The sequence below is a fragment of the Parasteatoda tepidariorum genome, chromosome 1 (assembly GCF_982258835.1).
Source record: "Parasteatoda tepidariorum strain Cologne lab strain chromosome 1, Ptep-v5.0, whole genome shotgun sequence".
Taxonomy (NCBI): Eukaryota; Metazoa; Arthropoda; class Arachnida; order Araneae; family Theridiidae; genus Parasteatoda; species Parasteatoda tepidariorum.
The window spans coordinates 65,613,890-65,627,201 of NC_141755.1; the positions used below are offsets into that span (position 1 = coordinate 65,613,890).

Below are 13,312 nucleotides of genomic sequence, written 5' to 3' on the forward strand. Positions count from 1 at the left end.
TAGATAGATAGATGGATACATTTATGTATATATAGATTCTTATGCCCATGACTAGAGAGGCCAGAGTGGCCCCAAAGATTTTTTTTTGTCGGTAAGCTTTTTTAGTTTGATCATAAGATACACTTTAGTAAATATTAAGGTACTCCAGTTTCATTAAAAAAGTGTATTTCAGATATCTACAATTATTATTTACTGGGGAGAGAAGCTCAATTATCTAAGAAACTAATGTATATGCATAATTGAAAAGTCAGTGTTCCGTTTAATCAGATATTTTAGCTAATCAAATCGAATAAAATACTTTTGAATTTTAATGGCCGATTCCTTAATATATATCTTATTAGATTAATTATAATTATGTTTTAATGTTTTGGATGTCTGATCTATATACGCACAATCAATCTGGAAAGAGCCAGACGGGCCTCTTCAGACTTTCTAGGTAAACAGCTTTGTTCAGTCCTTCTAGTGTTTAAAAAGCTAGACATTTTAAATGGATATTGAAAAACTAATTATTATTTCAGTCTTTCAAAAGGAAAGACATAATTTAGTTAACTTGAGATTTAAAACCATTCATTGATATTCAATAATTATTAGTTAATAATTATGTGGAATTTGAGAATTTTTTTATCTAATATGTGTTTTAACTACGCAATTCAAAAGGATACTTAATTTCTCGTTAGTGATTATTTATTTATTTTATTTAAAATTAAAATTTTAAGACTATAGGAAAATATTTTTCCTCATCCACTTGAGTTATTTTAAAAATAAGGAGAAATTATGTCTAGTCTTACACTAGTTTTAAACCAAGATATGCAAGCATAAATAACTAACTGCAATTAAAAACATTTCCCCTCCTCTTGTTATAGTTAAGAAAATCCAATTAATCACATTTGTAATTGAATATTTTTCTTCTTTTCTACATCAACAAGATTATTTCCAGGATATTTTCTTCGACCACCTCTTAGTTAGTTTATTAAATCTTCATTTAATAAGTTACAAGTGCTACGTTTGAACTAAAAAAAAAGGAATTTCTCCGAAAATAAATTAAATTCCTTAATTTTATTACTTTGAAAATAGTTTAAACGAAATTTGATCCTGAAAGCAAGAAGGTAATTACTTCTCTAGCTTACAAACCAAACTTAATTTAGCGATAACATAAACTGTGTTGCTAAGATCTTATTAACAATAATTTTAACTTTATAAACCACATTAAATTATCTATCAACAGAAAACGTTTAAAGTAAATTAGGCTTGCATATTTATTTTAAACATGAGAGTTAATTTTCTTTCAGTTATTTCCCGAAGTCTTAATAAACTCAGGGAAATAGCAGAGACGTAAGCAAGCTAAAATAATGGAACTAAACAAGCTAAAGATGTCGCTAAATAATATTCATACATCTTGTGATTTATTGTCTTTTATTTAGTTTGTTTCGTAACATACTTTATTTGCATACTGAGTATTAATTTAAAAGCACGATATAAAAGTTTTTAGAAATATAACTGCAAATATGACTGGAAATGTCAGATTTGATATTCAATACACGTATTTTTTGCTTTTACAATTTTACAAAAAAGAAATTGCAAAATCATCTGGTCAATCATCATCAATGGAATATATAACGAATCATGTTTATTTAATTTCCTATTATAGAAACTCTTAACATTATAAACCTAAGTCATCTATCAGTAGAGAAAGCTTTGCTAGTAAATTACTCTTACTACTTCCTTTATCACACGAATGTTAATTAACTTTGAGATATTTTTTCCCTCTATTCTGAAGACAAAATGTCATTTAAAATTCTTTCAAAGCATAATATTAAATTGAAGAATTTTAATTGCTTGTTAATTGTGAAACATTTTAACTGTAGGAAATTCTAGTATGTTTCTGCTATGCTGGTTATGTATTTAAAGCATTGCAATGTCATTGGGTTGTAGCATGGCTCAATCCGTGACAGTGGTATGAATCACACTTGATTTGAGATCAATAAGTACTAGATGGTCTGGGAAGTAAAGGTGGCAAGCACTAAATACTTAATACATCGCCACAATTCATGATGTTCTCAAAATTGCAAAACTTTAATACCCATGACTCCTTTGGTTGACAGTTGCTCGTTACAAAAGTGCTTTAAATGACACATTTTCATTTTAATCCAGGTTATTCGAGAAACGCAATGTTATTATGAATAGAAATTTGCAGAACAAACAACCAAAAATATTATGAAGACAACCACCTTCACTAACTACAATTCGTTAAAGTTCAGAAGTTTTTTTTTCGCTTAAGCATTTATTTGCGATTCACAATATATATGATTTTTTGTCTTCATTATAAAATTATATACACTGAAAAGACAGAAAGTTACAACCGCATACTCAATTACATTTTACTGTGACCCGATAACTGCCTTCAACTTGTCCATAGTCCAGTGTCGATGTTTCCCGGCCCAATATAGGCGTAGTTGACTTTGGCCCTTAGTCAACAGAGGCACATAAGTGGGACGACTGTTATGCTGTCCCGTATCCAACAATTCCTGATGAATTGTGAGTTTGAAACTTGGTATTCAATAGTTTTGCACTTGGTATTCAATAATTTTGAACTGCTTGTCAGCTGAGTCACTGTTTACCTCTGATTTTGTTTTACCAAGCGGGACTGTCTCCGACATCCCGCTTCTTAGATGACGTATGGGCATCCAACACTTAGGCGTCTACGACTAGTTTCACCGTCATTTATCCACTTCAAATAAATACTTATAATGGCAGATTGTGAACAACCTACCAATCGTACAGTTTCAAAGAAACTCGCCTCGAGTCTTCGGGTCATTTCTATCAGGCAATCTATCAAATTCGCTTAATGCAGTCACCATTCCTATTCTCGCATAAGCAAATGTAAAAATGATTTCTTTATCCTTTACCTTATTCAGCAGCAGTTACCATTCCAACCATGTCTGGGCAACCACCAGTTAAGTTATCCTCTCCCTTACAAAAGAAAATCTTCTTTCGATATTTTCGGGAACACTTCCGCTTTAAAAAAAGATGTATCTTTGTTGCTATCACTGCTTCTTATTTCTCTTATTGACAGCTTATTGAAATCAGCATCCAATGGTTTCATTCATTTATGAATAACACTGTCAAACATCAATACATTGTACACTATTACACTTCACATTATTACACTATTAGCAAAGATTGTACACTATTGCGCTTGAGTTATTTTAAATGCTAATTTTGAGGCAAATATGTGTATTTGTCTAAAGCGACAATTCCATTTTCTATTGAAAATAATTGTTGTAAAAGACATTTAATGTAATCAAATTTCTAGTAAGTAGAAATAAATTTACAATGTATCTTAAGAATCGAAAAACAAATTGTAGCAGTCTTAAAACTTTCTCGGGGCGGCAAATTGTTTCTTAAGAATAACTCACCAAAATTTGATTAAAATATTGTGTTTAGTGTTTAAATGTAAACGTACCAGTGCAAAGGGAAACATTAAATGAGGAACGCTTATTTGTCTAATCATAGGTTCTGCAGGAAAGTTTATCTATCCCAGGATCTGATCTGCATCTCGTTTATCATAGCAGTCATGCCCACGGCTATTTATCAACAATTCATCTGCAACTTACTCCCAGCAACATATCCTTAACATTACGATTAGTCCACCTGCATATCATTATTGAAGGCATATTCTTTGAGCGAATATTTGAAGCCGATCCCGACATCAAATTTACTTACGCTTGGAGTAAACGCAATGTTTATAAACAGAAAGTATATGGATTAACCACGGCAAGAGGTAAATAAATATTATTTCTATTTTAAAATGATTTAACATCTTAAATTTACTCGAGAATTTAAATTTAAAGAGCATACTGTATTTGAATGCCTGCCTGCTAATGGAATTTAAATCTTTATATAAATTCACCATAACATGTATTAAGATAATTTCACAACCATTTTATATATTTGTTAAAAACTTTTGAAATAATACTGAAATATATTTCTAAGAATCTCAAATAAAAGCTGCTTTGAAAACACTATCAAGATAACCCGTATCTATAATTATATATGAGTTAAATGCATTTGTTAAGGACTTCTGAAAGTATACCGAAATATATTTCTTGAAATCTGAAATAGACGTTGTTTTGAAATCACAGTAATATAGGATAACTCATATATGTGTTTAACATATTCGTTAAAAACTTTGAAATTAAACACATTTTAAAGAATCTCAAATAGAAGTTGCTTTGAAATCACCATAATACATGTTAGAATAACTCATATCTATATTTATATGTTTGTTTAACACATTTGTTAAAAACTGAAATTACATAGGAATATATTTCTTGGAATCTTAAATAAAAGTTGCTTTGAAATCACCATAAATTATGTTCGGATAACACTAGTTATATATATGAGTCTAAGATATTAATTCAAAACTTCTAAATTTATACAGAAATAATATTTTTCTGAATTTCAAGTGGAAGGTGCTTATCCAACAAAAAAATTAATGAATATCCAATATAAAATATTATTATCTATCCAAAATAATCAATGTCACATATCCAATAAAGAAATTAAAATGATCGAAACTGCTTTCGTCGTTGGACAAAATGGAAAGACAACTCTTGTTTAATAAATAAAAATAATTAAAATGGGGGAAATCAATTCTTCAGTTGAATATTTCATCTTCATCATTTGCGCGTCAGCCCGTGGTGAGCCTGGTCTTCTCGAGGTTTCACTTCAATTCTAACCAGTTTTCAACAACGGTTTACAGTCCGATACGAGGTTCTTATTTGCAGAATCGGATCGCCTTATCTTTGGTTGATTCCCAGATAGTCTAGTTATGAAAATATTTTTAAATATACACTTATGAGGCGACCGCATTAGAAGGCAAGTCTATTTTATTCATTAAACTTTTATAGATTTAGAAATGTCATGATATTTAATAAAGGCAGTAAAATTTATGGTATCATCTACTTCTCCATAGTCCGTGAATCTGGACACCACCGAAAATACTTCGAAGGACAAGAATTAATACTACTTCTCTCTATTAAATTTCAAATTTAAAGCAAGTGTTATTTATATAGAAATGCTAAGAGTTAAATTTTTAGTATAATTAAATACTGCACCATATACATTTTTTGTAAAAAACTGAAATTTTCAAGGAGCCTTTTTTTTTAAATTCCCTGAGTGCCAAGTTTATAAGAAATGCTATTTATTTAACATCTGTCGGTACTAGAAAAATTTCAAGTTAACAAATTTTCAATGTACATCAACTCTTCGGGAGATTTAAAGGATAATTAACATCATCACTGGACGAATAAATGTACAAATAAATCAATAGTCTTTATGCAAGCATTTCTGTAATTAATGCTGTAATTATGTAAGTAATTATGTAGCATAGTTATGTAATTAATACTGAAAGCAAAAAAGGCATTTAAACTTTAAAAAATGAAAAATAGAAAATTTGAATATGATTACATATTAATAAAAGCACAAAAGAATTGTAAAATTATTTGCATATGAATAATCAACTTTTTCTCAAGCTTAATATTTAATATTATACTTGATCTGAAAAAATAATGTATTTGATTTATTATTTCCTTACTCAGAATTAAATAAACCACGCACTCAATGAACCATAGACTTAAATGAAGTTAATCGATTCAAACTGCATGATACGGTTTATTTCTCAATTTTAATGAAACATATAAGTTTAGTTTGCAGTATCTATTAAAAATTTAAATTTGTTGATGAAATTTCGTGCAGTAATTATGATTTAATTTAAAAACAATATAAGATTTAATTACTTCGCTTGAAAAATGAAAAAGGATCTAAATACATAAAAGAATTCAGTTATATGCAGCAAAGTAAATTAGTTCTTTCCGTATGAGCTAGTTGTGATTGGGGATTACATCACGAATGTTTAAATAATGAACATAAAATTATTTTTCTACTTTAACTTTAACGACGTACTTGTAAAGCCATGAAGAACTTAGTTTGATTTGAAGCCCATCTTTATTTTCTCCTTAAAATGCTCACTGTTCCATTACTCTACATGTTGCCATCGAATTTCTGCATGCGTTCTACAAACTTCTGTAAGATATTTTTTGTTATGCTATTTAATTATAGTTAACTATCTAAGATTGCTAGTATACAACTTTAAGAGAAGCTGGAAAACACGCACGAAACTAAAACAAGCTCAGGAATTCTAACGCATTTGCAAGGCATTAAATTTTTGTAAACAATACTCACGGCATTATAAATTGGTTATAAGTCTGTTAAGTGAATACTTTTTTCATTGCACCCCAGAATTGCATTATTAGTAGCAAGTTAGAATAATTTATTTTTTATTAACGTTAAGGTAGGGTAATGAAAATCAAAAAGTAAATATATCATCTTTAAGTTAGCTTTGATTGCGTTGGCAAAATTCAGTTCTTCGAAAAAAATTTTTGTAATAATTTACTTTAATTAAAAGTACTCGAAAGTTGTTAGCTTTTCCAAATTCAAGTAAGGGCTTTTCAATTTTATCTTCAGTGATTTAATAGACAAGCAATTAACTGTAACTACTTTTACAGTTTGTAATGCTTTGACGTGCACAAAATTCTTGTCAACTATACTTCAAAGGTTAGTTTAAATTAGGTTGCTCGAAGAGAAATTGTCTATAATCAATTATCTATACTCTCAAAAAAATAATCTCTGTACTAAATCTCTCTGTATCTATGCCCAATTATCTCTCTACTAAAGAGAAATCTTCTATATTCTATTTGGTTCAATTATAAAAAAAATGAAAACTTTTTATTTTGAATTTCCCTTTGAGCTTTTCTTATGGAAATTTTTTCTTAATTTTAAGGCATTTAATTTATTGAGTTTTTTTTATTGTTAATAAAACTGGCATTCTGCAAAAATACTTTTAAACCAAGTACTTGTAAAAATAATGTCTTTTATAAAAAAAACTCTAAAAAAAGATCTCAAATAAAGTAGCAAAATATCTACAGTTTATACATCTATATCTGCAGTTGGGTCGAACTCTGAGTTTGAAGATATATAATAAAGAAGATTTTTTTCTGTGTCGAAATGCAGAATAAAAGAAGGAGAACAGGGAGGTGGAGAAGAAAAATTAAATAAATTGTTGCAACAAGGAATAATGTTGCAACAATAAGGAATGCTTGTAAATTATGAAATGTGGCTAATCGTTTATGATATGTATGATACTAAAAGTGATTCAAGATATTTAATGTACTAATTTTTTTCTCTTATCCTGAAAAAATTATGTTTGAATGCTTGCGAACGTCGTAAGTTTCTAATTTTTTTTATTACTTTTCCAAAGTTTTCGTTGGATATGATTACATAAATTGCCCAGGCATCATATGGACCTCTCATTCCATGACAATTAAAGGATATGATATGGAAACATCAGAGCTTGGAGGTTGGAATTTGGATATACATCATCGCTACAACTTCCATGAAGGTAACATTATTTAAACACTAAAAATTTAAACTACATGTTTTTTTATATACAATGCAAAAGAAATTGAAATTTTTTTTAAATAATTTAGATATGTGTACTTTTAAAATAGTAAAAAAATACTGGGATTCTTTCCTCTACTAAGCAATTCATATAGGATTATGCCACATTTTTTCAGAAGGCAACATTTTTATGTCAAACTGTTTTACTATTGTTTCCAGCTGAGTGATTCGCCAGTTCAAATGATTCTATCTAAGTAACAGTCTGACATGCAGAATCATATTATTACCTGTATAGAAATCTTTATTTTTCTCACAGATAATAATACTCATACAATAATTATTAAATCATTATTATGTTCCCTGCCTTTCAATAGAAACTTCGATAATTTCATTTCATAAGAATGCTAAGTTCAGTGGGAAAAAAATCCTCTTGTGTGAATCTTTTATAGAGTTAATTTTCCTATCAATATCTATAATTATTTAATTTTGTACTTGGCTACATTAGATATACGAGAATACGGTTAGATTGTAACTGATTGAACTATTTATGTAAAGGCTGCGAAAATTATTCACATTAATATTTGTTTAAAGCTTTCTCTGTTCATATTAATAGGAAAGAAATAACGCGTTATGACTTACAAAGATAATTAGTTATTAAAAATTTGCACCACAAATTATTTAGGGAAAAAATTTATGATTTGAGATATTCTATTCAATATTAAGAAAAGAACATAACAGTTATTATTATTTTCATTATTAATATGTCTACTGTATATGTGACAGATATAATTCAATAGGATCCGGGCAAGTTTGTGAAATTCAAAAACACCGTTGTTATCTCGCAAAATAAAAAAGCTAAAATATGTGAAAAATTACAAATCATTCATCTAAAAAATTCCTAATATGAGACTTTTTTTAATATTAAGAAAAGAACAAAACAATTATAATGATTTTCCTTATTAATATATCTGCTGTATATGTGATCGATCTGATCCATTAGGTTTTGGTCAAATTTGCAAAACTCAAAAACACCGCAGTGTTATCTCAAAAAATAAAAATTTAAACATATCTGAAAAACCTATATAGAAAAGGTGTTTTAATGTGGGACGTTATCAAAAAATACGCATATTAATTAAGTAAGTTCTAGTAAACATTTTCTTTTACCATGGTTATATTTAGACAGTGTTATGACAAAAAAAGAATGTATAAAATTATCGTGTAAATACTTTTCTACTCGAATATTCGTAAAAATAATAATAATATTTTGACTAACAATGACAAACTTAAAAACTCCAAAAGGAAATTTTCTCAAACAACATCCAAACTCTCTCTACAGCTAATAGAAGGCTATGTTTTCTTACTGTCGTTTTCACTTAATTTCCATTAAATTTTTAGTATGTTTTTAGTAAAGCCCTCCATCTACAATGAGGGTATCGCACATTTGAGTACCATCGCATATTAAAAGCCTTTTTCTCAACTAATAATTACTTTTTTTCTTTATGCAGGCGTTTTACAAAAAGGGGATGGAACAACAATATATTTTAAGCAACAACCGAGAGTGATAACAGCACTAATGGGGACAGGACATCAACGGCCGATGCTGTGTCCCGAATGTAATGGCATCGCTAAAGAAGCTAGATTGTTAGCACCGGTAGCTTTGACGTCAGGACCAGATGGCAGTGTATATGTAGGAGATTTTAATCTCATTCGTAGAATAACACCCAATGGACAAGTTTATACAGTTTTCCGAATGAGGTAAATAATTATACATTTTAATGAATTTATCTAGTTAAATTAAACAATAATTTAGACTTTTTTTTAAAAAAAGTAATTCAACGAAAGCTACTATATCCAAACTAGAGCATCCAAAAGGAGGCATTCAATCATTCAAATCAGACTATAAAATTATTTCTCACTCTTATTTGATGGGTAAATAAAGTTCACGTGTTTAATTCCTTTTGCTGGCTGGTGTTGGTAGCCATAGCAACATGCCATAGGAGAGGAAACTTATACTTATTTATCTATTTTTAGGCTTAACGGTTAAAATTCCTTTGTGCAAGCCGCAATCATTAAATTCAAATACTTTATAGATTTTTATTTGTATAAACTATTAGTTAGCTTATAGATTAAGAATTTCATTTTTAATTTAATTGCATGTATTATTCGTGTATTCTTTTGTAAACATGCAATTAACTTTTGTTAATTGCATGTATAAACTCAAACCGTTCAAAACTAAAAACTCAAACCAATTAATTCATTAATAAAAATAAATAAATAATTAATTAGGTTTAAAACTAATAAATTTTCAATAGTTCTTAATATTAATTTTAATAAGTTATAATAATGTTTGCTAAACATGTATTTTGACAAAATTTATTGACCAAAATATGTAAATAAACAGTAAATAAATATTCCAGTAAATAGCAGTTAAGTAAACGCCAGTAAATTGTAACAGCATTTTCAAAAATACAATTAAAGCAGCTTAGTTCGGAGCACATGTTAAACTATCATGGACTGACATAACTCACAATAAAATCTGGGTAATTGGCAATGCCCATATGAAAGCTATTTAAGACAGTCATGATTTCGTGAGTGGTCTACAACTTACGACAGAAGCTCTAATTTCGATTTTAACTTTCTGTGACCCAAGCTTAAAACAACGTTAAAAATGCTATTTTGACTAAGCAGTAAAAATATTAAAAGAAAGTAAGCCCCTGCACTAAAGTTAATTAATTAAAACTAATTTAATAAATGAATTATTTTTGAATTATGGCTCAAAAATAATAGCTTTTAATTTTTATTCAAATATATTTTAGAATGTATTTATAGCGTATTTTTTCACTTTTTTTTTCAAGAAACTACAGTCACAAAAAGCAACTAATAAATTGTTTATATTTTATAAAGTTATCTAGAAGTTTATTCCATTTAAATTTCTTATCATTTTTATAGTTTTTCATTGTACGTTGAAATTCTGAACAAAGTAGACAACCGATGACATTTTTACCTTAGGATTTACTTTATGTAAACATTCGAACAGAAAAACAAGCTTTAAAGCCATATTTAAATAATAATAAATGTCCGATAAAATACAAGCTGAGTCACGGAAGAAGAAATAAATGCATTATTTTAAAAAAAAATTGTCTTATATTTTCCTATTTTGAACTGTATTAAAATACATGCAAGATCATAAAAAAAATTATATTTTAAACAATCTAACAAAAGGTAAGGAATATGACATAATTATAATAACACATTAATAGACAATATGACATGATCAACAATGTAGCATATTAATAGACATAATCAACAATATGTTGAAATCTTTCTGATACGCATTAATGCCGCAAATTTCCATCTGCTTCTTATGGGATGCATCTTGTATCTGATAGAATATAAACTGCCTGTTTACTACCAAAGAAATAAATCAATTGATTCAATGTAGATCTCCGTCACATTTTGACGCTTTGTATTCCATGGATATTTTCAACAGGACGACTGACATGTCTACCCACTATCACATCACCCTGAGTCCAACTGATGGACATCTTTATATCTCTGATCCAGAAAGGCATCAAATTCTCAGGATACACTCCCTGGATAAAGTGGAAGACTTGGAATCCAATTTCGATGTGGTGGTTGGCAGTGGTGATCGCTGTTTACCAAGAGATCGTGATAACTGCGGAGATGGAAAACCAGCTTTAGAAGCTCGACTTTCGTATCCTAAAGGTAAGTCACAGACTTTGAAAGCTTACTCACATTTTTAATACCTTTCTATTTCAGAACTGTGGTGACTCAATGGATAGACCGCTCACTTTCCAATGAGGTGAAACGGGTTCGAATCACAGCGATGGCTGGTCGATACGATTTCCGCACACGGCTCGCACTTACCGCAGTGCTGACATTAAATATCCTCAGTAATGGGATAGAGTCCCCTTGCTTTCAGGCTAATCGTGAGAGGTTTCTGTGGTCTTCTTGTCACTTAAATGTGGGTTAGTTTCATCGAAAAGTCCTCCGCGAAAGCAAAATTTCTCCAATACATAATCCAGGAGTTCCCTTGACTTCTGGATTGGGCTCAAAATTTCAAAGCTACGGAGTTCAACATCTGTAGTTGTAAACTCAAAATTGGTTCGGCTGTTTAACAGCGGTTAAAATATATCAACAGTGCTCCAAAGTATCATTTCCAAACCTTTTTGCTCTGTATAAAATTTTAGATCCTATTACGTTATAAAGTATCTGCACCTTTGGTTGCATCATCCGTAAAATCCATTTTACCGTAATTTTTGCAATGCTTATTTTCTTAGTGAATTCCCGGTAATTACAAATGTAAAAATTACGGTATATCAGATTTTTTGTTCCAAAACATGTTCCGTTAAAAATGAACTTTAAATAGTACCGTCATCCTGAAGGTTGGTACTTTTTACAGTAATTTCATCCGGAATTTTTTACATTGTAATACAATAGTCAGTCTAGTTGCGTTACCATGAGCAAAATTTGTATTATTCATTGCTGATTTAAACACAAATTTTATAATTGTGGAAAACATTTATAACAGCTCTGCATTAATGTTACTCCCCGTGATTAAAAACCGAAAGAATTGTCTTCGTTATTGACGAAGCTATTTTTCAGGAAACGTTCCGAGTGAGCATTTCGTCAATGAGTATGTGCATGCCTCAGAAAGCATAGGTTTTAATGCAACCTATCACTTAACCCAATGGGAAACTAGTCAAAATGTATATCTTTGACTAGATATGTTAACTATTAACCGAGCTTAAAGTCAAAACGCAAACATTTTGTTCATAAAGATCTTATATTTGTACTGAATAAATCAAAAAAGGGTTCCAAGCGTGTGAAGAGGTTTTCCCTTTCTTAACCGTACACAAATTACAATTTGTTACATGTCAGAACTGCTTACTTCTGAGGCAAACATAAAAATTTAAACTTAAACAGTTAAGAGGCTCTACCCCGTTAACGTAGCGCATTGATTAGGAAATACAAAATAAAATATAGTGTTCAACGAATAATTATTTAGCCATTGTCATTAAACCTAATAGGGCAATAAATCATCTACCATTCCCCCTGCGATAACACTCAATTAAGAAATTAGTTTAGTCAAAGATTTGAGAGTTCGGATTTAGTTTAAAATTTCGTTCTTGCGTGATAAAATGATTGACTAAAACATCGATATACCTCTCAAAAATTCCTAAATTGTCAAAATTAAGATTTTTATTCCAGAAAATACATCATGCTTTCCGACCCAAATCCGTTAGGAACACTTTCAGAAATAAAACTCTCACTTTCGATACTTCAGCAATCCTTCAGTTTATTTTGATAATTTTAAGAATAATTCCTTCTCGAAATCATGAAAAACTCAAATATATAATGAAAATGTTTCCTTAAAAACCTCATCATGGAGCATAATGGGAAATAGTTATCTAATATGTCAAAACTAGACGATTACAAATAAAGTGACGGAATCAACCGGCTTGTATGGTGATCAAGGAGTTGGTCCCGCATAGGGAAGATCCCGGGTTGGAATCCCGCTTGAGCATGGGTGTAATTAGTATCTTTTTTCTCTTAGTCCTTCTTATGTCGTTAGGGTGACATGGATCCACAAACATGATGATATCCTTGCTAAAGTAATTATTAGAAAAATTGAATACTAATACATTTCGGCAGTGAGGAATTTTTTTTTAAAATGAATTGGCGAAATATTTATTTAATTTTGACGATAATTGTTAATTAGAAGGGACGATAGTTATTTCGTCACTTCAACAAAATTTTTGATCTTAGCATATCCAAAGAACCGGTTTTGTCAAAGACGAAGAAAATTTCGTGATACTTGAATATGTATTTT

The 13,312-nt window shown here is 29.6% G+C and overlaps 1 protein-coding gene across 4 annotated transcripts in view; it reads left to right on the forward strand.

Annotated features, from left to right (window-relative positions):
- Nucleotides 1-13,312, forward strand: part of LOC107438670 (teneurin-m) — a 487,196-nt gene that overhangs the window by 421,578 nt on the left and 52,306 nt on the right. For all 4 annotated transcript variants that reach the window (XM_087165593.1, XM_087165588.1, XM_043039103.3 and 1 more), the window contains 4 exons: nucleotides 3,514-3,781; nucleotides 7,319-7,459; nucleotides 8,964-9,213; nucleotides 10,949-11,184. In XM_087165593.1, coding sequence (XP_087021719.1) covers nucleotides 3,514-3,781; nucleotides 7,319-7,459; nucleotides 8,964-9,213; nucleotides 10,949-11,184 — 895 coding nt within the window. The remainder of the gene's footprint in view (nucleotides 1-3,513; nucleotides 3,782-7,318; nucleotides 7,460-8,963; nucleotides 9,214-10,948; nucleotides 11,185-13,312) is intronic.